This window comes from Chanodichthys erythropterus, chromosome 3, assembly GCF_024489055.1.
Source record: "Chanodichthys erythropterus isolate Z2021 chromosome 3, ASM2448905v1, whole genome shotgun sequence".
NCBI classification, from domain to species: domain Eukaryota; kingdom Metazoa; phylum Chordata; class Actinopteri; order Cypriniformes; family Xenocyprididae; genus Chanodichthys; species Chanodichthys erythropterus.
In genome coordinates this window covers 66,279,575-66,306,116 of record NC_090223.1, presented here as the reverse complement: position 1 = coordinate 66,306,116, position 26,542 = coordinate 66,279,575, and the positions used below count along the sequence as shown (strand labels likewise).

The 26,542-nt window shown below is 38.4% G+C and overlaps 1 protein-coding gene across 8 annotated transcripts in view; it reads right to left on the bottom strand.

Annotated features, from left to right (window-relative positions):
• The window catches only part of LOC137006292 (von Willebrand factor A domain-containing protein 5A-like), a 29,827-nt gene extending 11,210 nt beyond the window's left edge, over window positions 1–18,617 (bottom strand). For 6 of the 8 annotated variants that reach the window (XM_067366926.1, XM_067366932.1, XM_067366939.1 and 3 more), the window contains exons 1-15: window positions 18,482–18,617; window positions 17,538–17,589; window positions 17,124–17,326; window positions 11,777–11,999; window positions 10,922–11,082; window positions 10,695–10,809; window positions 9,781–9,956; window positions 2,975–3,063; window positions 2,739–2,883; window positions 2,571–2,650; window positions 2,362–2,476; window positions 2,124–2,282; window positions 1,785–1,888; window positions 945–1,162; window positions 355–510 (exon numbers count right to left, since the gene is read on the bottom strand). In XM_067366926.1, coding sequence (XP_067223027.1) covers window positions 355–510; window positions 945–1,162; window positions 1,785–1,888; window positions 2,124–2,282; window positions 2,362–2,476; window positions 2,571–2,650; window positions 2,739–2,883; window positions 2,975–3,063; window positions 9,781–9,956; window positions 10,695–10,809; window positions 10,922–11,082; window positions 11,777–11,999; window positions 17,124–17,326; window positions 17,538–17,589; window positions 18,482–18,487 — 2,002 coding nt within the window. In that variant the 5' untranslated portion in view covers window positions 18,488–18,617. Of the gene's footprint in view, window positions 1–354; window positions 511–944; window positions 1,163–1,784; window positions 1,889–2,123; window positions 2,283–2,361; window positions 2,477–2,570; window positions 2,651–2,738; window positions 2,884–2,974; window positions 3,064–9,780; window positions 9,957–10,694; window positions 10,810–10,921; window positions 11,083–11,776; window positions 12,000–17,123; window positions 17,327–17,537; window positions 17,590–17,823; window positions 17,992–18,481 lie in introns of those variants that run through there. The other 2 variants (XM_067366955.1, XM_067366965.1) reach the window with 2 other exon arrangements.
• Window positions 18,618–26,542: the final 7,925 nt, after the last annotated feature.

The following is a 26,542-nucleotide window of genomic DNA, read 5'->3' as shown; positions in this document are numbered from 1 at the left end:
AGTACACTTTTAAAATGAAAATTTGAATACGGAAGGCGGTCTGGTGGATGCTAGATATTTTAACTTGTTAAATATTGGACTATTTATTTTTTACACAAACGCATCGCTTCGTTAACCCCCCAGAGCCATGTGGAGCACAGGTTTATGATGGATGGATGTGGATGGAGACACTTTCTTCAGCTCATTCTCACTGGTATCGTTCACTGCCATCATAAAGCTCGGATGTGTCAGGATATTTATTAATATATCTCCGATTGTGTTCATCAGAAAGAAGAAAGTCATATACACCTTCAATTTTCATTTGAAAGTGAACTAATCCCTTAAAAAGAAAGAAGAGTGTGTATTATTTCTTACCGCGCATTCTCATACCGCCACCGCCACCGCCACTGCGACTGCCACCGCCACTGAGAAAGCCGCCACTGCCACCGCCACCGCCACCCCCACTGCGAAAGCCACCGCCACTGCGACTGCCACCGCCACCACCCCCTACAGACATTTGGGCCATTATACCTAAAAAAATAATTTAATATCACATTTTGATGATGTGAGCACACTGATATTAAACTATCATGTGATAGGAAACTGTGATAGGAAACTGATTATGAAATCTGACTTCTAAAGAGTCCTGATCCCGGAGACATATCTGGAAGTTTCTAGCAAAGCTACTTTAAGGCAAGCCTCCATGCAAAAAAGCGTAATAATTTCTAATGGATGTCAATGGAGGAGAGGCTTTACTTCGCTGAATAAACTGCTTTTGTGGGAAATAGTACGATTCAGTTCTCATTCATTTCTATGGTATATGGAAACAGTGATTGACTATTGCACAACTCTGAACGAAATTCAATAATATCAAGGCTGTAATGTGATTGGTTATTAAGGCACACATGATCCCCGGGATCTGGACTGTCCTCCTCTAAACACACACACAGAAACTGTGAACTCACGCCGTACTGGCACTCTCCTCTGCAGCAGCGGCCCTGTGATGGTCCGTTTGCCATCTTTATTGACGCCGATGAAGGCTGTATGAACGCTGCTCACTCCTGTCTGAACACTGAGCTCCACGATCCTGCTCCGGAAGGCCTCCGCTTCTGCTCTCCCAGCCCGCATTTCCAGCTCCAGAGAACGGATCACAGACCGGGCCGCCAGCTGGTGAATTATCCGTCTGCAACAAACACACACCTGTCAGATATACAGCCTGGAGGCTAGTGAACATGATGTCATATGGTGGCACTAACTAACATACTATGGTCATTAAATGGCTTTAATGAGGTAAATGTAACATTACGTGACATTTTACTCGAGCTGTTTTATTGTCCTCTTTCCATGGGTGAACCACTTAATAAGCCTTTATCTGACCGAGATCTGCTGTGCTCTAAATCACTCACAAATCTTATGATAATTTGATAATCTCCATTCAGTTTCACACAATACGAGTTGTTTTCATGCCTTTTGCACAACATTGCACCATTTCATGCTTTTCATCTTCAGAAAGATCTTTCTTCCTCCTCATATTGCATGAGAACTGTGACTTGCTTAATAATGTGGAACAAGCTCTAAGTAGGGTTTTCCATGGATCTGGCAAATTATTTTGTTATCTAGAGAAGTTATCTAAAAAGACATGGATAAATAAACAAACATTTCCTTAGAAAAACTAAAATCTGAATGTTTATTCTACTGAAATCTTACTGATATGTCACTTGCACAATAATTTGGAACGCGGTGTATTAAAGTTTAATGTTTTGATAGCAAAATGTTGTGTGCGTGTGTGTAAGTGTGTGCAATACCCTGTGTCTTCAATTGGTTTAAGAGCAAACTGGAGCTGGTTAGTCACTGGTTGATCTTTCAGCTTGTATTTCAAAGTTACTGCTCCTTCTGCCGTTCCTGAACTCTATGACGAGGGAGAGAAACAGAAAGTAGCATGAGCATTTGATGATTTTACATAGCTCTTCAACTACTTTTTTGCAAGGGCCAGTGTCGTGTCACATCTGGGTTAGGACAAGCTGTCGGGCAGCGCAGCAATTTTTCTTAATCACATATTTTACCCTTGTTAAAGAAGCCCTTGGTTTAAACTGTGGCTCTGGTCTCCAAAAGCCTTTTAAAGTAATCCATTAAAAAACTTTGACCTGTCCTTTCAGCTGAGCGTAGATGAGCGCCCTCTGACCCTGGAACAGTGTATTAATGGGTGGGGACAGCATGTCCACCGTAACGCCCTCAGGAACAGACCAATCCACAGAGATACTATCCACGGCCGGTTGAACAGCAAACCTGAGCGACTGCATCACCTGACAGAGAAGGACAAGAAGAAAGAGTGGTACATAAAAACCCTGAAAATCTTCTGATTCTGTCGACAGCAGATCTTACTTTGGGCTGCATGCGGTCAGTGCCTGTGATGAACTGAGCGTGACCAGAACCTTCTCTGGCCATTCCTGTGATGAGAGCCGTACTCGCACCCTCACCGATCCCGAAGGAGAAACACCTGAAGACACATGACCAACTGGCATGAACTACTAAACCTTGAGATAAGCGCAGTGATATCAGTAAATGAGGACAAGTGAGACGTGTACGCCCACCTGTGAGAGTTAACGTGACTTTTCACCAGGTCCAGCACTTCTTTAGTGTTCCACACCTCTCCATCAGTGAAGATGAACAGCTGAGAGAGAATCAGTGTCAGGCTCAGAAAAACACCTCAGCGATGTTATGAACAAATAGTGGTGAATAATTAGTACGTTTGGCTGTACCTGTCGGGGGTGATCAGGGTAACAGGGCTGACTGTAGATGTGTTTCAGAGGCTGAAGGATCTCAGTGCCGCCCATGTCTGCCATCATGTTCCTTACTCTATTTAGAGCCTCTTCCATCGTGTCCTCGCTGTACACAACACTCTGACTGCAACGACACACACCACAGACTCTCACAAAACCAGCGCTAAAATACATGAGATCATTCCTGAAGAACAACTGAACATCTGATTACTGACGGGAAGAAGGACTCAAAGCGAGAGCCGAATCCGTAGATGTTGAAGTAGCATCCCATAGGAAGACTCTTCAGAAGCAGCAGCAACGTGTCCTAGAGAGACAGTGAGTACAGTAGAGAGACGTGTACAGTGAGTACAGTAGATATGCATGTGCAGTGAGTACAGTAGAGACATGTACAGTGAGTACAGTAGACATGTACAGTGAGTACAGTAGAGAGACATGTACAGTGAGTACAGTAGAGATACATGTACAGTGAGTACAGTAGAGATATGTACAGTGAGTACAGTAGAGATATGTACAGTGAGTACAGTAGAGATATGTACAGTGAGTACAGTAGAGATATGTACAGTGAGTACAGTAGAGAGACATGTACAGTGAGTACAGTAGAGAGACGTTTACAGTGAGTACAGTAGAGATATGTACAGTGAGTACAGTAGAGATATGTACAGTGAGTACAGTAGAGACGCATGTGCAGTGAGTACAGTAGAGACGCATGTGCAGTGAGTACATTAGAGACGCATGTGCAGTGAGTACAGTAGAGACGCATGTACAGTGAGTACAGTAGACGCATGTACAGTGAGTACAGTAGACGCATGTACAGTGAGTACAGTAGACGCATGTACAGTGAGTACAGTAGAGATATGTACAGTGAGTACAGTAGAGACGCATGTACAGTGAGTACAGTAGAGACGCATGTGCAGTGAGTATATTAGAGACGCATGTACAGTGAGTACAGTAGAGACGCATGTACAGTGAGTACAGTAGACGCATGTACAGTGAGTACAGTAGACGCATGTACAGTGAGTACAGTAGAGACGCATGTACAGTGAGTACAGTAGACGCATGTGCAGTGAGTACAGTAGACGCATGTGCAGTGAGTACAGTAGAGACATGTGCAGTGAGTACAGTAGAGAGACATGTACAGTGAGTACAGTAGAGAGACATGTACAGTGAGTACAGTAGAGACATGTACAGCGAGTACAGTAGAGAGACATGTACAGTGAGTACAGTAGAGAGACATGTACAGTGAGTACAGTAGAGACGCATGTACAGTGAGTACAGTAGAGAGACATGTACAGTGAGTACAGTAGAGAGACATTTGCAGTGAGTACAGTAGAGAGACATGTACAGTGAGTACAGTAGAGAGACATGTACAGTGAGTACAGTAGAGAGACATGTACAGTGAGTACAGTAGAGAGACATGTACAGTGAGTACAGTAGAGAGACATGTACAGTGAGTACAGTAGAGACGCATGTACAGTGAGTACAGTAGAGACGCATGTGCAGTGAGTATATTAGAGACGCATGTGCAGTGAGTACAGTAGAGACGCATGTACAGTGAGTACAGTAGACGCATGTACAGTGAGTACAGTAGACGCATGTACAGTGAGTACAGTAGAGACGCATGTACAGTGAGTACAGTAGAGACGCATGTACAGTGAGTACAGTAGAGATATGTACAGTGAGTACAGTAGAGAGACATGTACAGTGAGTACAGTAGAGAGACATGTACAGTGAGTACAGTAGAGAGACATGTACAGTGAGTACAGTAGAGACGCATGTGCAGTGAGTATATTAGAGACGCATGTGCAGTGAGTACAGTAGAGACGCATGTACAGTGAGTACAGTAGACGCATGTACAGTGAGTACAGTAGAGACGCATGTACAGTGAGTACAGTAGAGACGCATGTACAGTGAGTACAGTAGAGACGCATGTGCAGTGAGTACAGTAGAGATGCCCGTACAGCAAGTACAGTAGAGACGCATGTGCAGTGAGTACAGTAGAGATGCCCGTACAGCAAGTACAGTAGAGATGCACGTACAGTGAGTACAGTAGAGATGCACGTACAGTGAGTACAGTAGAGACGTGCAGTGAGTACAGTAGAGACGCATGTACAGTGAGTACAGTATAAAGACATGTGCAGTGAGTACAGTAGAGACATGTGCAGTGAGGTGAGTACAGTAGAGACATGTATAGTGAGTACAGTAGAGAGACATGTACAGTGAGTACAGTAGAGACACATGTGCAGTGAGTATATTAGAGACGCATGTGCAGTGAGTACAGTAGAGAGACATGTACAGTGAGTACAGTAGAGACACATGTGCAGTGAGTATATTAGATGCATGTGCAGTGAGTACAGTAGAGACGCATGTACAGTGAGTACAGTAGAGATGCATGTGCAGTGAGTACAGTAGAGACATGTACAGTGAGTACAGTAGAGACATGTACAGTGAGTACAGTAGAGACGCATGTGCAGTGAGTACAGTAGAGACATGTACAGTGAGTACAGTAGAGAGACATGTACAGTGAGTACAGTAGAGACACATGTGCAGTGAGTATATTAGAGATGCATGTGCAGTGAGTACAGTAGAGAGACATGTACAGTGAGTACAGTAGAGAGACATGTACAGTGAGTACAGTAGAGAGACATGTACAGTGAGTACAGTAGAGAGACATGTACAGTGAGTACAGTAGAGACATGTGCAGTGAGTATATTAGAGACGCATGTGCAGTGAGTACAGTAGAGACACATGTGCAGTGAGTATATTAGATGCATGTGCAGTGAGTACAGTAGAGACGCATGTACAGTGAGTACAGTAGAGATGCATGTGCAGTGAGTACAGTAGAGACATGTACAGTGAGTACAGTAGAGAGACATGTACAGTGAGTACAGTAGAGACGCATGTGCAGTGAGTACAGTAGAGACATGTACAGTGAGTACAGTAGAGAGACATGTACAGTGAGTACAGTAGAGACACATGTGCAGTGAGTATATTAGAGATGCATGTGCAGTGAGTACAGTAGAGAGACATGTACAGTGAGTACAGTAGAGAGACATGTACAGTGAGTACAGTAGAGAGACATGTACAGTGAGTACAGTAGAGAGACATGTACAGTGAGTACAGTAGAGACATGTGCAGTGAGTATATTAGAGACGCATGTGCAGTGAGTACAGTAGAGAGACATGTACAGTGAGTACAGTAGAGACACATGTGCAGTGAGTATATTAGAGACGCATGTGCAGTGAGTACAGTAGAGACGCATGTACAGTGAGTACAGTAGAGACGCATGTACAGTGAGTACAGTAGAGATGCATGTGCAGTGAGTACAGTAGAGACATGTACAGTGAGTACAGTAGAGATATGTACAGTGAGTACAGTAGAGAGACATGTACAGTGAGTACAGTAGAGACGCATGTACAGTGAGTACAGTAGAGACGCATGTGCAGTGAGTACAGTAGAGACGCATGTACAGTGAGTACAGTAGAGACGCATGTACAGTGAGTACAGTAGAGACGCACGTACAGTGAGTACAGTAGAGATGCACGTATAGTGAGTACAGTAGAGACGTGCAGTGAGTACAGTAGAGACGCATGTACAGTGAGTACAGTATAAAGACATGTGCAGTGAGTACAGTAGAGACATGTGCAGTGAGGTGAGTACAGTAGAGACACATGTGCAGTGAGTATATTAGAGACGCATGTGCAGTGAGTACAGTAGAGACGCATGTGCAGTGAGTACAGTAGAGAGACATGTACAGTGAGTACAGTAGAGAGACATGTACAGTGAGTACAGTAGAGACGTGTTCAGTGAGTACAGTAGAGACATGTTCAGTGAGTACAGTAGAGACATGTTCAGTGAGTACAGTAGAGATATGTACAGTGAGTACAGTAGAGAGACATGTACAGTGAGTACAGTAGAGATGCACGTACAGTGAGTACAGTAGAGATGCACGAACAGTGAGTACAGTAGAGAGACATGTACAGTGAGTACAGTAGAGATGCATGTACAGTGAGTACAGTAGAGAGACATGTGCAGTGAGTACAGTAGAGACATGTGCAGTGAGGTGAGTACAGTAGAGACACATGTGCAGTGAGTATATTAGAGACGCATGTGCAGTGAGTACAGTAGAGACGCATGTGCAGTGAGTACAGTAGAGATGCACGTGCAGTGAGTACAGTAGAGACGCATGTACAGTGAGTACAGTATAAAGACATGTGCAGTGAGTACAGTAGAGACATGTGCAGTGAGGTGAGTACAGTAGAGAGACATGTACAGTGAGTACAGTAGAGAGACATGTACAGTGAGTACAGTAGAGACACATATGCAGTGAGTATATTAGAGACGCATGTGCAGTGAGTACAGTAGAGACGCATGTGCAGTGAGTACAGTAGAGAGACATGTACAGTGAGTACAGTAGAGACATGTTCAGTGAGTACAGTAGAGATATGTACAGTGAGTACAGTAGAGAGACATGTACAGTGAGTACAGTAGAGACGCATGTACAGTGAGTACAGTAGAGACGCATGTGCAGTGAGTACAGTAGAGACGCATGTACAGTGAGTACAGTAGAGACGCACGTACAGTGATTACAGTAGAGATGCACGTATAGTGAGTACAGTAGAGACATGTACAGTAGAGACACATGTACAGTGAGTACAGTAGACATATACAGTGAGTACAGTAGAGACGTGCAGTGAGTACAGTAGAGACGCATGTACAGTGAGTACAGTATAAAGACATGTGCAGTGAGTACAGTAGACATGTGCAGTGAGGTGAGTACAGTAGAGAGACATGTACAGTGAGTACAGTAGAGAGACATGTACAGTGAGTACAGTAGAGACATGTGCAGTGAGTATATTAGAGACGCATGTGCAGTGAGTACAGTAGAGAGACATGTACAGTGAGTACAGTAGAGACACATGTGCAGTGAGTACAGTAGAGAGACATGTACAGTGAGTACAGTAGAGACGCATGTACAGTGAGTACAGTAGAGATGCACGAACAGTGAGTACAGTAGAGATGCACGTACAGTGAGTACAGTAGAGATGCATGTACAGTGAGTACAGTAGAGACATGTACAGTGAGTACAGTAGAGAGACATGTACAGTGAGTACAGTAGAGACGCATGTGCAGTGAGTACAGTAGAGACATGTACAGTGAGTACAGTAGACATGTTCAGTGAGTACAGTAGAGACACATGTACAGTGAGTACAGTAGAGACGCATGTACAGTGAGTACAGTAGAGACGCATGTACAGTGAGTACAGTAGAGACGCATGTGCAGTGAGTACAGTAGAGATGCCCGTACAGCAAGTACAGTAGAGACGCATGTGCAGTGAGTACAGTAGAGATGCCCGTACAGCAAGTACAGTAGAGATGCACGTACAGTGAGTACAGTAGAGATGCACGTATAGTGAGTACAGTAGAGACGTGCAGTGAGTACAGTAGAGACGCATGTACAGTGAGTACAGTATAAAGACATGTGCAGTGAGCACAGTAGAGACGTGTGCAGTGAGGTGAGTACAGTACAGAGACATGTACAGTGAGTACAGTAGAGAGACATGTACAGTGAGTACAGTAGAGACACATGTGCAGTGAGTATATTAGAGACGCATGTGCAGTGAGTACAGTAGAGACGCATGTGCAGTGAGTACAGTAGAGAGACATGTACAGTGAGTACAGTAGAGAGACATGTACAGTGAGTACAGTAGAGACATGTTCAGTGAGTACAGTAGAGATATGTACAGTGAGTACAGTAGAGAGACATGTACAGTGAGTACAGTAGAGATGCACATACAGTGAGTACAGTAGAGAGACATGTACAGTGAGTACAGTAGAGATGCATATACAGTCAGTACAGTAGAGAGACGTGCAGTGAGTACAGTAGAGATGCACGTACAGTGAGTACAGTAGAGACATGTGCAGTGAGGTGAGTACAGTAGAGAGACATGTACAGTGAGTGCAGTAGAGAGACATGTACAGTGAATGCAGTAGAGAGATATGTACAGTGAGTACAGTAGACATGTGCAGTGAGTACAGTAGAGATGCACATACAGTGAGTACAGTAGACATGTGCAGTGAGTACAGTAGGCGCATATACAGTGAGTACAGTAGAGAGACATGTACAGTGAGTACAGTAGAGACGTGCAGTTAGTGCAGTAGAGAGATGTACAGCGAGTACAGTAGAGACATGTACAGTGAGTGCAGTAGAGACATGTACAGTGAGTGCAGTAGAGACATGTGCAGTGAGGTGAGTACAGTAGAGAGACATGTACAGTGAGTAAAGTAGAGGCATGTACAGTGAGAACAGTAGAGACATGTACAGTGAGTACAGTAGAGAGATATGTAGTGAGTACAGTAGACATGTACAATGAGTACAGTAGAGAGACATGTACAGTGAGTACAGTAGAGACGCATGTGCAATGAGTACAGTAGAGACTTGTACAGTGAGTACATTAGAGACGCATGTGCAGTGAGTACAGTAGAGACGCATGTACAGTGAGTACAGTAGAGATGCAGGTACAGTCAGTACAGTAGAGAGACATGTGCAGTGAGTACAGTAGAGATGCACGTACAGTGAGTACAGTAGAGACATGTGCAGTGATGTGAGTACAGTAGAGAGACATGTACAGTGAGTGCAGTAGAGAGACATGTACAGTGAGTAGAGTAGAGACATGTGCAGTGAGTACAGTAGAGACATGTGCAGTGAGGTGAGTACAGTAGAGAGACTTGTACAGTGAGTACAGTAGAGAGACATGTACAGTGAGTGCAGTAGAGAGATATGTACAGTGAGTACAGTAGACATGTGCAGTGAGTACAGTAAAGATGCACATACAGTGAGTACAGTAGAGACGCATGTGTAGTGAGTACAGTAGAGATGCACATACAGTGAGTACAGTAGAGGCGCATGTGTAGTGAGTACAGTAGAGATGCATATACAGTGGGTACAGTAAAGAGACGTGTGTACTGAGTACATTGACTCAATACATCTCAATAAATGTCAAATCTGAAATCCTAAATCTTACTCTTGCACTCTGGATGCGCATCTGTGCATCTTTCCCATGATGCATCATGGAGTCCATACTGCCGGATCTGTCAACCACAAAAATGAACTCGCCTCGAGATGCCAATGATGACATCATGTCCGCAGGGAACTCTGGGTACAAACTGATCATGAGCACCGGGTCGCCCATCAGAGACCCTGAAACAGAGATGGGGCAACATTTGGAGCAAAAAGCTGAGGAAAATCACAACTACATTCATATCAAATTCAGAATGATGATCAAACACAGATGGAGTAGATCAAGTCCATCAACGCCCCCAAAGCTTCACAGTCCTACAGCTTCATTCAGTAACATTAGGCAGTTTTGATTTATATGCTGTTTAATGTTGTTGGTCGCATTATTTTAAATATGCATATGATTATGTGTGCTATCTCACTGACAATGAATAGATACATTGTAAATAATAGGAAACCCCATTTTTGGCCATGTTTACACACATATTGTGTAAAGTCAAACAGTATATCAAATATCTTTCAAACCATAGTTGAGAATTTTTGTACAAAACAAAAAAGTTTCCTGGAGCTGTCGAAGTCCTGAAAACCCAGATTTACATTTCAACGCCTATTAAATGCAGGTGCTAGTATACAGTACAAACTAAATGCAAAATATAAACATTTACTAAACATCTTTATCCAACATTATTCTCATATCTGTTTTAGAGAGAATGTAAAAATGTAATATATAACATTGTTTTGGTTATAGAGTTTTGTTTTCATTTTCTTATTAACTGAGTCTTGTTTTTTCTTCCACCATTTGTTTCTTATACTCTACAAAAATCTAATGATGAAAAAAATGAAATGAAAAAAAAAATGTGTCTCAGGAGGTAAAAGTATATTTACAGCATACTAAATTCATGTACAAACAGAAACCTCTACCTGGCTGAGCCGCGGCCGCTCCGGCCTCTACAACAGCAGTGGGCTGATGGGTATTCTCGTAGTACAGAAGCAGCTCAACGTCCTTATCGAACTGGTGACCAGCACTCAGATTCACCTGCACAAACCAATACAGGCTTTTGGAAATTGATGGTAATGCATAAAAACTGTACACACTCTCTCTCACTCTCACACACACACACACACACACATTCACACACTCACAGTACCGTGGCATGGGTGTGTTGTGCGTCGAGAAACACCAGAGGATCCAGAGGGCAGCTGGACTCCAGTCTGGAGATGCGGTCTGAAGATCTCACTTCGACATTCAGATACAGTGTGTACGGAACAACACATGCTGAGGAAACTTCTGGAACACCAGCCGCTGAAGCTGAGAGAATCACATGGACAAACAGATAACCTAGTATCAATATAGAACCAAACTGCCTAACCAGAACTGACCCGTGCATCCGGTTGGTTTAGGACACAGCCAATGCAACTGCTGAACAGTAAAGCACTGCAATGTTTTCATTGACAATAATCATAAATGTTTCTTGAACAGCAGATCAGCATATTAGAATGATTTCTGAAGGATCATGTGACACTGAAGACTGGAGTAATGATGCTGGAAATTCAGCTTTGATCACAGGAATAAATTACACTTTACTATATGTGAACCCGCAAGTGAAACCCCGGCTAAAGTCGCATAATCTAATTATAAGATTAAGAGCGTCAAAGTAGTCATAAAAATGACAAAAACAGGTAAATATTAATTTATAACAAGAGAAATGCTGAAATGATTTATTTTATTGACAATACGTTCTATTTATTTTGCACAAAAAATATTAGACATTGGCTTTCTAAACATCGTTTAATTTTGGCACAGAAAGACCTGCTGATTATTGTATCACTTGTTTCAGAAAAGTCTTTTCTAAAACTAGAAAGTGCAAACAGACCTTAATATCAATCCACATGAGAGACAATCAGGTCAGTGAAAATTGCATCTTAAGCCAGTTTCCAATTTCTGTGTGGAATTGTGAATTGTGTTCATTAGTGTGTGTTTTCTGAAGTCATGTGATCTGCACCTGCGGGTGTGTATCTGGGGTTGAGTACGGCTGGCAGACAGAAGCGCAGGGCGTGGTCGGCCTGAACGCTGAGCTCCATCACATAGACGATGGAGATGACGGCATTCTCACCCGGAGACAAACACCCGACACTCAGTTTGAACACATCCGAACTCTCATCGCTCTCTTCCAGCAGAAACGCCTGCTGACCTGAACTCACAGCGTCATCATACTGATCCCGCGCCTGCAAAAGACAAACACTTCCATAACCACAAACACTATTTACTTCAATCCAATTGCATTGCAATAAAAAACTGAAAAAATTCAGCACACAAAATCTCCATAATTTGCCAAAAAATGTAATAGTGGACTCACACATGGGTTACGTTTGGACCTCGCAGACTCTTCGTTAGACAATTAAAAGTTTTTACCCAGCAAGCCTTTATTTATAGTCACAGGTGATTACTCAAGGATCACATGACAACAACAAAAAAGTCATGGAACATACTAGTAAAAGATAGTAAAAGATACTAAAAGTGAATGTCAAATTTGTATCATGCAAAATTAGTAATAATAAAAAAACAAAGAAAAAACCTAAAGAAACAGACAAATATCAAAGTCTTCATTTAATCCCCTAGGTACTATAATCTAATGTATAAATCCAAAAGGACTCATGTTTCAAAAGTAAATTATTAATGTCACTTCCACACCGCAGATATCTGACTAATTCTACTATTACGTATTCTACTCTTACGTACGTAAGGTTGAGACCGAATGTCTGAAAGTAGCAAAGTGTTGAGCTACCGGACAGCGCAACGATGTTCAGAAATGCACGTTCCTCTACCATTTACACAGCTACATTTACTCAAATTGTTAAGCTGATAATTTAATTTGTAAGGAAAAATCTGCATTAAATAGGACAGTATTTCTGGGATGTTTCTGGAAAATGGTTCTTTAAAAAAAAACACAATAGGGTCATTCCGTGTCAAATCAACCAGAGGACCCCAGCTCAAATTTTTGATTTTGTTAATATTTTCTCTGTAGAAAGACTAACATAAAGTGTGATGAAAGCCAAAATATTAAATGTCACAGATGTATGTTTACCAAGAAATCCACTATTTTGTAGAGGGGGGTCAAAATGACCATGTTCGCCTGAGATTTGGAGCCAGTTTAGAGGGACATTAAAAAATGACTTTAAAAGATGGCAGCATGAATATTTTATTTTTACACAAAGATTGGTAGGTCTATAAGTAAAATCTATTGATTTTCACAATCTTTATTACATTATATGCCAACAGTAACAGTTCAAAAATGGAAAAAAAGCACTTCTTGTGTTTTTTTCCTCAAGTTTGCATGTCTGTAACTTAAGAAGTATTAAAGATATCTTAATAAAAATTTATTAGTAAAAGTTAGTAAAAGTTTTGTTTTTGTCTTGCATTTGATGTTTTTGCTTCTTTGGTGGAGTGTGCGGACTCTTATTTGGATATTTTTGGATACGCACCTCATTAGGACTTGTTTGAAGGCATGGTGAGTTCCTGACTACTCTCCAAATAGATGTATGAAATAAGTCAATTAGGCATGTGACTGTATCAAATTTTTGTGTTGCGATTATTTGCTGAAGCTTTTATCACGGTATTATCACGATATTGACATAAGTTGCAAAAAAAGTGTTGTCATAGTATAACAGGTTTAAGAACTCTTTTTGTAATGACAAAAAAACTCTGAATGTTTAAAGGTGCCGTAGAACGTCTTTTTAAAAGAAGTCTAAGGTGTCCCCTGAATGTGTCTGAAGTTTCAGCTCAAAATACCCCATAGATTTCATTAACTGCCTATTTTGGGGCATCATTAAATATGAGCCGATTTAGGCTGCGGTCCCTTTAAATGCTCATGCTCCCTGCCAACGGAGCTCATGCTTGCCTTAAACAGTGCATAAAGTTCACACAGCTAATATAACCCTCAAAATGGATCTTTACAAAGTGTTCGTCATGCAGCATGTCTAATCGCGTAAGCACAGTATTTATTTGGATGTTTACATTTGATTCTGAATGAGTTTGATAGTGCTCCGTGGCTAAAGCTAACATTACACACTGTTGGAGAGATTTATAAAGAATGAAGTTGTGTTTATGAATTATACAGACTGCAAGTGTTTAAAAATGAAAATAACGACGGCTCTTGTCTCCGTGAATACAGTAAGAAACGATGGTAACTTTAACCACATTTAACAGTACATTAGCAACATGCTAACGAAACATTTAGAAAGACAATTTACAAATATCACTAAAAATATCATGATATCATGGATCATGTCAGTTATTATTGCTCCATCTGCCATTTTTCGCTATTGTTCTTGCTTGCTTACCTAGTCTGATGATTCAGCTGTGCACAGATCCAGATGTTAATACTGGCTTGTGTAATGCCTTGAACATGGGCTGGCATATGCAAATATTGGGGGCGTACATATTAATGATCCCGACTGTTACGTAACAGTCGGTGTTATGTTGAGATTCGCCTGTTCTTCTTTTAAACAAATGAGATTTATATAAGAAGGAGAAAACAATGGAGTTTGAGACTCACTGTATGTCATTTCCATGTACTGAACTCTTGTTATTCAACTATGCCAATATAAATTCAATTTTTAACTCTAGGGCACCTTTAAATACAATGCACAAAAAATATATAAAGTAAAATTTTCAAACAGATTACAGTGCAAAAGAATTAGGCTATAAAGAACAACAGGAAACACTTCACAATAAGGTCTCATTATTTAATGCATTAACTAAGATTGAGCAATAGCTGCACTTGTTACAGAAAGTATTATTTTTTGTTAATGTTAGTTAAGAAACACAACTGATCATAGTTAGTTTTATCTCAGTTCAATTAAATAAGTTCTTTTGATTTTAGTAATGTTATTAAACAGTAACTAAGAAATTAATATTGAATAATTAATGCTTTATAAGTATTTTTCATTGTCAGTTTGGTAATAATGAATTAACATGTTAATTAACATTAACATCAGTTTTACTGAACAATAACAAATAGATCAGAACATTTCTAATCATTAGGGCATGTTGTAGTCCAGGTTAAAATATAAAAATATTTAAGTTTGAAAATAAACCTTTTAAGTCTTTAAGTATTTGGTGCTGTGATCAAATTTGGTGATGTATTTGATGTGTGGTTATTGAAAAAACAAAAAACTTAAGTCACTGAAATAAGGCCAAAAAAATAATATTATATATGTGTTCACAAGATGTCTGGGTATTGGAGGTTGTAGACGAGTTTTTGCTTCAAAATTATGTAAAACGTATGCTGCCTACTCCTTCATATAAAACAATAGAGAGATTTAAACTTTGTAAGACACTTTTTGTCAAGAAACACAGTATGCGTGGAGGCGTGAATCATCATGAATAATGGGTCATTTACACCTGAGAAGACAAAAGAATCACATAATGAGTTGTAATGACCTGCATAAATAATGAGCTCTTTCAGACAGATAGGCTGTGAAAAAACCCTCTGTTGATCATGTCTCAAGCTCATCATGGTGTAAATCAAACATACAGAAAAAACAGCAATACTGTGAAATATTATTACAATTTCAAATAATGGTATTCTATTATATTCTTTGAAATATAATGTATTTCTGTGATGCAAAGTGTCTGAACAGTTATGTTACCTCTATGGGATTTCATATAGGCTTTTAGCTTAAAAGCATGCACATTTGGAAAAATATTGATGGATTCTCATGTTTATGTCAATTTTCTATACAGAGGAGTAATATTTATTCAATATTTATTGTCAGCGCTGGATACTGTGTTTTCAATTCATACTTGCAGCTGGAGGGCGCTCTGTACACCTTTAGTCCACAAATTAATCTAAAGAAGAACAACCATGTGGCTCTCCAGGAACTAACAGGCTTCCAGATATCGCTATAATATCCAGATAAACACTTTTCAAGACAATAAATACACGATTGAGATGATGAATGCATGTATTGCCTCTGAATTTGCGTCTGAATAGCGCTCCCTCCGTGGGCGTGGCCGCATTAGCGGATAATGAGCTGAATCACGGACTTCTGACATGGCTCTCTTTTCATACAGATTACATAAACACAGAAGTTTGTTTTCGATTTGACTTACATGATTTAAAACCTGATATCTCACTAAAACTTTGATATTCACTAAGTATCAGATTGGACTAGTTTTCATTATTTTGCAAAAAGCACAACATTTTGTTTTTCCTCTGAGTGTACACAAATAAAAGAAGATATTCCACAGATTAAAATGGTGTATAACTCTTAATTGTATGTGCAACATTGACGGAGTATTTTGAGTCTCTTTCACACTGGTAAGAAAAAAAACGTGGTGGTATCGCCGGCGATACCTCAGACCTTAAGTGTTAAAGGGTTAGTTCACCCAAAAATGAAAATTATGTCATTAATGACTCACCCTCATGCCGTTCCAAACCCGTAAGACCTCCGTTCATCTTCGGAACACAGTTTAAGATATTTTAGATTTAGTCCGAGAGCTTTCAGTCCCTCCATTGAAAATGTATGTACGGTATACTGTCCATGTCCAGAAAGGTAATAAAAACGTCTTACGTCAGCAGCGTCACTGTCCGGAGCAGAAGGGGGCAGTAATGCACCAATAAGCTGGATGATTCACAATGATTCATAACGCTCCGAAGCTTCCTGAAGCAGTGTTTTGAAATCGGCCATCACTATATAAGTTTTTTTGGCGCAACAAAAATATTCTCGTGGCTTTATAATATTAATATTGAACCACTGTACTCACATGAACTGATTTAAATATGTTTTTAGTGCATTAATGGATCTTCAGAGAGGAAATGTCATTGCTCAGGCCTCACGGAGCCATCGGATTTCATCAAAAAATATCTTAATTTGTGTTCTGAAGATGAACGAAGGTCTTACGCGTGTGGAACGGCATGAGGGTGAGTAATTAATGACATTATTTTTGGTGAACTAACCCTTTAAGATATTGATGACTGTTAAAACGAGTCATCACAGCCTGTGAAAAGGGTCTATAAACAACAATAATTATAGTAAACATCTTATCACACTATAACTTTATTTATTTAGTTAAAAGAACAAGTAGCTACACAGACCAGAGGTGGGCCGGATCTGAGCCCACACTATGTTGCTGTCAGGGAAAGGACAAGCCATTTTATTTATTTATTTATTTATTTTTTCATGCACTGTAAATAATTATATCAATAATTCATGGCAACGTGTTTTTAAAAGAAAGCTGAAATTGCTTAAATAATTTTTATAAGTTATATGAGATTCAGTTTTAACATAATTTAAGTTGAAATTACTTTTACAGCCATATACTTAATTGAAAACAGCAAGACTCACGCTCTCTTTGTCCTGCAGCTCCGCCACAATCTCCTGCTCTCCGATCTTGGCACTGAAGTGGCAGACGGCGGCATCGGCGGGCAGCGGGAAGACGAACACGGCCTCCAACGGACGCTCCTCCTCATTGACATACTGCAGACTGGAGCTGACGGAGACCACGTGATCCTTGACCTGCAGCTGCACTGAAATGCTCTTCAGAGGAACTGAGAGAAACACACAGAGTCATCTCAACACTCTCTTCAGAAGATCTGCACGAACACGCACACACACATCAGGAGAACTTAGAAACACACCGACATCATAAGATCTGCACTAACACAGACTCATCAGAAGATCTGCACCTACTGCTGTAATTTAACCACAATAAACCACAGTTAAAGCTGTACTCATCAGGAGGAAGAGGAGAGTTTATACCTGGCTGGTTTTTCTCAGACACGAGACCACAGCAGTTCACCATCCTGACACTCTGTGACAACAAATCAGATTTACTGCACATTATATTTCATGTAAAGTGTGTTTTTTTCAACATAACCCCAATTTTATGTAGGTGTGTAACAGTAATATACAGTAAACACACATGCTTAGAAGAATAATAGCAAGGCATTACGATTGTTAAAGGTGCTAATGGGAATTAAAATATAATTCATAAGAAACTGAATGCGTGAAACTGAAGTGAAAGTAAACAGGAAACAATTCTTACTGCTTTTTCAGTGATCGACTCAGTAAATAAGATGCATAATACTTTCTGACCTTGTCAAAATGTTGAAGAAAGAATCCGATGACTGAATTAGCGCAGTAGTTTTGAGTCAAATCTCTGTGTGTGTGTGTGTGTGTGTGTGTGTGTTACAATATATTCAGTTCCTGAAAGGTTTGCTTTCACTTTGTGGGCGTGTCCTTAACTCGCAAAAGAGTGGAAGTGAAAATATTAGTGCACGCTCCTCAAATCGCAACTGTTTAATGGATTAGGTCTAAAAGGTAATAAAAGTTTAAATGCATAAACTGCAACTGTTCATATGTTCAAAACAACGCATTGTATATCGTCGAGCTGTTTTGCCTGATTACAGGCATGCATATAAATAGGTAAGAACACATGGATAATTTTAAATATTTAAAAATAATTGACAAGAAACCAAATAAAGATCACCATTGTCATATAGTTAAAAAGTACTCTTTTTTTTACTTTTGATAATTCTGTGATATTTCACAGGTGTTGTTTAATGTAAAGCACCCCTGAAAGAACACGAGACTTCATCAAGAGGTGATTGTGAAGCACATTTAGAGCTACTGGTTGATCAGCTTTTTCTGTTAGAGCAGGGTTAGTTCACCCAAAAATGAAAATAATGTCATTTATTACTCACCCTCATGTCGTTCCACACCCGTAAGACCTTTGTTAATCTTCGTTAATCTTGCGTGCAACGCATCAAAAGATAACAGAACCCGTTATAATCAGTGATATTTCCTACACTGGATGCGGCGCTGAAGACAGTTTCCAGAATCTACACGAGTTCAATGCTGGATTTGCACAAAGCAGATGAAGCAGTTCCCACTTTAAAAGCAGAAGCTGCAGTTTATTGGTTTCAAACTGGAAGTACTTATTGTTTGTACATGTCTTTTGAACGTATAGTTCTGTTGCTATTTTTGGTTGCATCAAGGACATATACAAAGAGCAACGCGGTTTTGCTTCGCTAGCCACCCAGCAAACACAATAACGTTGTAAAAACGTTTTTTTCACGTTGTGAAAAGGTCGTGATAACGTTTTAATCGGACGTATTTAATACGACAGATGTCGGGTTTTTTTTACGTTATAAATACGTTTTTTCACAACATTGCAGAAAAGTCTTTATAACGTTTTTATCACGTCTGAATGTCTCCTTGCAACGTTTTAAAAACGTACTTGACACGTCCAAACTAGTACTTCATATGCTGCCATCAAAATGTTTTTTTTAGTGTTATCTTTCCAGATAAAATGACTAAAACCATATAAAACAAATATATAAAACATAAATGTATGGTAAGATAAATACATTAAGTGGTGTATTTTATATTTCTTTATAATTCATCATAAGCTATTATGTCAGTTTACAACATTTCTGTAAATCTGAATATTCAACAGAACTTTTTACATTGCACTACCTTACCTGTAGAGCAGACCTCTGGTTGTTGTCCATTGTATAAGCCTACATTAACATATATGTAGGCCTAATAATTTATACTACACACAAATTTTGTCACTCATATTTATTCACAAAATGTAAAAAAAGTAACATGATATGGAAAAAAAGGTAAATATGTAAATAAATAAAACACATGAAAATTATGCCATTACTGGCGAATTTAAATATGGGGTCATTAACAAATTCCAAGAAATTTCAGAGGACAGATGTTTTTACAGAAGAAAAAAAACATTTAATTTGTAAATTGTAAAGTATTTCATTTTAAATAGATACAAATTATTTTATTGCGATTATAATAATTATATTTTAATCACTTGTTTGCAGTAAAACTAATGCTTATATTTTAAGGATTTTTTTCAACACAAATTACAAATATATAGGCATCGGAACTTAAATAATATATATTAAATAAGAAGTTTATTGTTCAATAAATACCTGATTTTGAGAAACTATGTTAGCGATTTCTCGATTTTTCAGCGCTTTCATTGCAGGTTACATTGTTATGCCAGTAGGTGGCAGCTAGGAGCTGTCTTAATGACATAGTAAACCCAAAAATGAAAATTATGTCAATATTATTACTCACCCTTGTGCTGTTCTACAATATTAAGACCCAATACTAATATTAGTAGGCCCGCTGTACTGTTTTAAACGTTTTAGTAACTCTCTGGGCACTGAAAGTGTAAATTAAAGGATTAGTTCACTTTCTGAATGACAATGTCCTGATAATTTAGTCACCCCATGTCATCCAAGATGTTCATGTCTTTCTTTCTTCAGTCGAAAAGAAATGAAGGTTTTGATGAAAACATTCCAGGATTATTCTCCTTATAGTGGTCTTCAATGGATCCCAGATGGTTGAAAGTCAAAATTACAGTTTCAGTGCAGCTTAAAAGGGCTTTAAATGATACCAGACAAGGAATAAGAATCTTATCTAGTGAAACGATCAGTCATTTTCGAAAAAAAAAAAAAAAAAAACTGTATATGATTTATAAACACAAATGATCGCCTTGCGAGTGCTCCTGTGTTGTTTATGCTTAAAAAAGCTTAATCTTTTTGTCCTACGCCTTCCCTATTCAACTTACGGAACGACCCCGGCACCAGTTCAGTTTTTTTCCGTACGTAGAATAGGGAAGGCATTGTATATACAGCATTAGAAGAATACGGAACATGAAAGCACTCGCAATGAAAGCACTTAAAAAAACGGCTGATCGTTTTGCTTGATAAGACCCTTATTCCTTGTCTGGTATCACTGAAAGCCTTTTAAGTTGCACTGAAACTGTAATTTTGACCTTCAATCGTCTGGAGTCCACTGAAGTCCATAGGAGAATAATCCTGGAATGTTTTCATCAAAAACCTTAATTTCTTTTTGACCAAAGAAAGAAAGACATGAACATCTTGGATGACATGGGGTGAGTAAATTATCAGGACATTGTCATTCAAAAAGTGAACTAATCCTTTAACTTGCTGGCAATGGAGGCCTCACTGAGCCATCAGATTTCAGCAAAAATATCTTAATTTGTGTTCCGAAGATCAACGAAGGTCTAACGGGTGTAGACTGACACAAGGGTTAGTAATTAATGATATTATTTTCATTTTTGGTTGAACTAACCCTTTAATTGCTGATCCAAACAGTTATAATGCCGAATTCTGTAACCCACTAAATTATGTGACCCTAGTAGGTTATAAGGTGTAGGTTATGGAAATTTATCATGGTTTTACCATGATTAAAAGCAAAAAATATAGTCATTGTAGTAATTCCATGGTTACCACAAATGAACCATGGTTCTGCTAGAAAAACAGTTTTAACTATGGTATTTGTGTGATTATACAAATGGTAATCAATACGTCAAAAAAACAACAACAACAAAAAAAAAAAACAACAACAAGATTTTACTATAGTAAAACCATGGTTAATTATCAAAAGGGTAGGATTAGGGTTAGGTTTAGTCAGATTAGGTCAATGCAGTGCCTATAGTCATATGATTTGGTAGGTCACAGAATTCGACACAACACCAGAAAGAAAGAATGTTATAAACATTTGTCTGCATGCACCCAATTCTGAAGCGAATAATAATATGCTAGTATACAGCAATCCATATGAGAAGTCTGGTGTTGAAGGTGGATCTGGAACTGACTTCTGTCCAGGTTGTCACAGCATCTCGTCTTCACAAACTGCCCTGAAATGCAATTCACACACCAACAATGATTGTTATTAATATAATGTGAGGCTCTTACATTCACAATGCTCAGTACTTTTTTTATTATCATCTGTCTCATTTTGAATTATGTTGGACCTTACTGTAGGTTGCTAACTCTATACCAAGTGTCCTCAATGCAGAGTTAAACAAGATGGCCATAGAGGACTCAAAAAATATTTGATGAATTTTTTGAATACTTGATAAACTTTTGATCAAACTTTAACATGGAAGAATCTAGGAACATAAACAAGTTGTCACAGGGCCAACAAAATGTAGTATTCAATGTCAGGTTTATTAAAAAAAAAAAAAAATAGAATAGAGGTGAAATGCAGAAATGAGAAAGAATAATATACAGAACATATATATGTGTGTATATATATGTGTATATATATATATACATATATTTTTATATATATATATATATATATATATATTTATATATAGTCTTTGTGTGTTTGTGTGTGTGTGTGTGTGTGTGTGTGTGTGTGTGTGTGTGTGTGTGTGTGTGTGTGTGTGTGTGTGTGTGTGTGTGTGTGTGTAAAAAAAAGTCTTAAGATGCCAGCATTTACATTTGTAGCTTTACTTATTTAGTATTCCTCATACAATGTCACTTAATTATGTTTGGACGCAATAAATATAAATTATTCATATATCTGACGCTCCTGAAATCACAGTGCAATTTTAATCAATATTTATTTACCATGAAATATCAAAACATGTTTGAAATAACGTTAGTTTCACCCCATTTTCACGCTCCATATAAGTGACGTCACCGATTAACAGTACACCGCATACTTTTAAGTTATATTTTCTAATCATCCATTGACAAATTGCCAGAAAATCATTTACAAAACTATCAAAACCTCTAATCTACACATAAAATGTGATTAAAAGCCCAAACTTTCATAAATAAGAGTTTATGTCAAGTTAGTCTACCTCTTAAAGTTAGCCTAACGGTTGAGATTCTAACGATCTTTTTCCAAAGACAACAAACCTTTTCTATGAAGAAAATATTCAACAGAAGCTTGTCAATTACATGTATGAACGTGTCAAGAACAGTTGTATGTATTATTTGTGTAATTTTAGGCACTAAACTTACCTGAAAGCAGTGAAAATAACAGTGACAGACGGTCGTGCTCTTGCTTGACACTTGTCAGTTGGTTGAGTTGCCGCCTGGTTGCCGCCCCGTTTCCATGGTGACTCCAATCCGATTGCTCACGGGACTCGAAATGTTAAATGCGCACGCCAATTAAACATGTCAAAAGTTAAGCAGCTATCGTTTACATTACAGCGTTAAAACAATAGACTACTGATGGAGTCAAGGGCGTAGATTTGGTTTCAACATTGGGGGGTTGAGCGTTGGTATGCTGCCTGTTTTTTTGTGTTTTTTTTAAAAAAAAAAAATCTGTTTTGTGTGTAGCGTTATTGGATAATTTATTTCTTCTCTATCTATCATCTATCTATCTATCTATCTATCTATCTATCTATCTATCTATCTATCTATCTATCTATCTATCTATCTATCATAACTTTATGGAATATAACTATTCATCAAATTCTAACATAACGGAGTGATTCTAAAAATAAATAATGTTATATATTGAAACCGCCAGTAGGTGGCAGCGATTCGACGTTTTAATGAGTGAGCTACTTAAATCGTTCATTCAGCCAATTCATTCAAAAAAATCAGATTAATTAAGGAAGAAAACAAACACCGATTTGAATACTTTTGTCACTGATAAGACGCTATTGAAAAATGAAGTAACAAAATAGATGGCTGTTTTAGTAATTGGTTACAGTTACACTGATAGTTATGGCTAAATTGCAATGGATTAGCTAGCTAAAATATATGTGGAGTGTACTTAACTATTACAATGTTTTCATACCTCCTTCTCAGTACATGCTTTATTCTTTTTAACGTCCCTCTTTGAACAGAAGTTTAATATAGTCGGCTGGGCAGCGGTTCTCTTCTTTTTTGGTGCTACCCGCTCTCATTCATTCAAACAGTAGAGCGCCACTGGCGTTTTTTTGGTGAAAATGCGATGCGCATTGGTTGGGCGTTACCAATCGGTTCAATGGAGGGGGGGGGTATTTTTTTTACTAATTTATTATGACAAACACATATTCGATTATAAACAAAATTATTGTTACAAAATAAATGAATTATACATATTTTAGTATAGATCTACTGTGATTTTCATGTTGAAATATTGGGGGGATTGTAACTGATGGATTTGAATATGGGGGGGGGGGGGGGGGTTAATATAATATAATATAATATAATATAGCTTTAGAATACTTAGTTTTCTTTTTCTTTTCTTTTTTTCTTTTTGACTAAAGAAAACATATGTTTTATATACCAGAAATGATCAACGTGGTGTACAAATAAAAGTAGGCTATAGGCTATTGCACAACAAATAATAATAAAAAAACAGAATGTATGTGTTTTGGCCCTAGCATAGTCTTTGTTTTGACATGGTTGTATTTTGGTACTGTCATGACGTTTTTTAAACGTCGTATTCCAACGTGCAGATTACGTTATTTTAACACCTGAATAAAACGTCTCCCAAAAGTTGCAATTTGGTATAGTTTCGTTTTCGTAGTAGACAAACGTGATATTAACGTTTTTTTGACTACTTAAAGAAAACATACCAGCTTGGTATTTTCACAACGTTTTTAAAACGTTTTATTTTGGTTACATTATTTTTTTATTTTAAAAAACGTTTTTAAAACGTTTTTAAAACGTTGTACTACAACATTACCTAATTGCAACCAAAATACAACGTTGTGAAAAGTTGTAAAAACGTTTTGTGTTTGCTGGGCAGTTAGCTAAATTCTACAAACACCAACAAACTTCTATGTTCACAGACAAACAGTTGTTCATGCTATAAATTAAACTCTACCTTTACAAAAGTGCTCCTACTCAGTCATGTATTCGGCTACAGTAAAGCTTTAATCAGGATAAAACTGTATATTGAAAGCTAACAAACAGCAGTCACAGCATCTAAACACTTTGACACAAATACTAAATGAAATACCATTCATGAACGTCCTTTAAAAGCCGTGCTTGCAGAGGTTCTGCTTGACCCTCTTCATCTGGGTCAACACACACACACACATACATAGGCATTACAATACAATATACAATACAATGCAATGAAATTCAATACAATGTTCAGTTTTAACTTGAAAAATCCAGTGGCTTTCTTTGATCAGTGTACCTGCGAGACACATGAATTCTGTCAATGCTACTGGAGATTTTAAACCTCTACAGATGGAGCTGCGATGTTCATTAATTCGAGTGCAAAATTGTCTGTTTGTTTTGAAAAAAATTCAAACCGTTTGGGCTCCAGTGAAGTCCACTATATGGAGAATAATCCTGGAATGTTTTCATCAAAAACCTTCATTTCTTTTCCACTGAAGAAAGACAGACATGAACATCTTGGATGACATGGAGGTGAGTAAATTATCAGGAAAAAGTTTTAAAATGACAGTCATGAAGACATTAGACTTGGTAAAAATGGCAAAGATTTATTAAATGCAACAAACCGATTACAGAAGTTATAAAACTATCTGTGGGCAACAGATGACAGACTGGGTACTACTGCAAATTCTGCTTTAATGCAATGAGGTCAAAGTGCAATGGAGGGACATGTGCCAGATATTGAATTTTAAAGGGATTTTACAACAGGGTTACCATGAAGACCTGGACACTTTATTTTTTTATCATCGTGGCAATCTTATCCTGCAGATATAATTACATTGTAAATGTATTTGTAACAAGGACTCTGGTTGAATGGGATCCATGTGCAGTTTAATAAAACACAGCAAGTTCAAAGTACAGACAGGCATGGGTTGAATAACCAGGGCAACCAACAATATTAGAGCAGTAAACATGGTCATAACAGGCAGAGGATCTGGGCAGGCAGCAAAACAGCAATAGAAATAGGCCAGTCCAAGCAAACACAAGTGGTCAAGTCACCTTTATTTATATAGCGCTTTTTACAATGCAGATTGTGTCAAAGCAGCTTTACATTGATAACTGGTACATAATTTTGGCTGCACAGTAGCTCTTAAAGAATAGTGTCAATGCAGGCAGATCAAAGCACTGTTAATTATCAAATGTCAAGTGGTAGTCAGGCAGTGAAGAATCGTACAGAGGCAATCCAAGGCAGAGTCAAACACGGGAAGAAAGTTTAAGTGATATGGAACAGGTGTACAGTAATCAGCTCAGGTGTTTCACCAGACCAAGCTCAATTTAAAATTGAACATTGGTCTGGGGAGTCTGTATGTATTTTCTACTGCACAAGAGGCGTGATCAACGAGCATTATTCACGCAATTGGATAGTCCTTCAACCAATCAGATCAACGATCCGGGTGACGTACTTTGTCAAAACTCTGAACATACAGGCTAAAGCTCATCGTTGCATTTCACTCTATCTGCACTCTTTCATTTATGCATGAGTCTTTACATTTCTTTGTGACCATGTATATACCTTATGCTCCTTATTGTCATTTTCAACTCTTCCAAATTTTGCCAGCTTGAACTTTCTGGATAATTATTGCTCTAAGTCTTCTTTAAGTTTTTCTTCAATATTGCCTATTGTATTGTGTGTGATGGTGCCTTTAGCAGCGCTCAAATTAAGTTTATCAATTAATATTAAAAGAATATGCCGTTAGTTTATCCTATTCCACTGTGGTCAAACAGATCGGTTTACTTCTGATTAACTGCAAGAGAGAGGATCCTACAGAGGGATCAAAGAGGTAAACTTATTTTAAGTAATGAATCACAAAATCATACTGATGTGTTTTGGTAATTAAACCATGCTCTCATTACCTGTTACAACAATCTTGTATTTTAAAACAATTTAACAATGATCTGTAAAAAGATAATGAGATGAGATTTTGTTAGAATGTTGAACTGTGTTAGGCCTATGTGTGATCAAATGTAGTTTTGTACAAAACTTGTGAATACAGTAGAAAAATGAAAAAGCATTCAACAGGAGGTAGCCTTTTGCAATTGCTTGTCAGACTGCTAAATTGCTCGTTA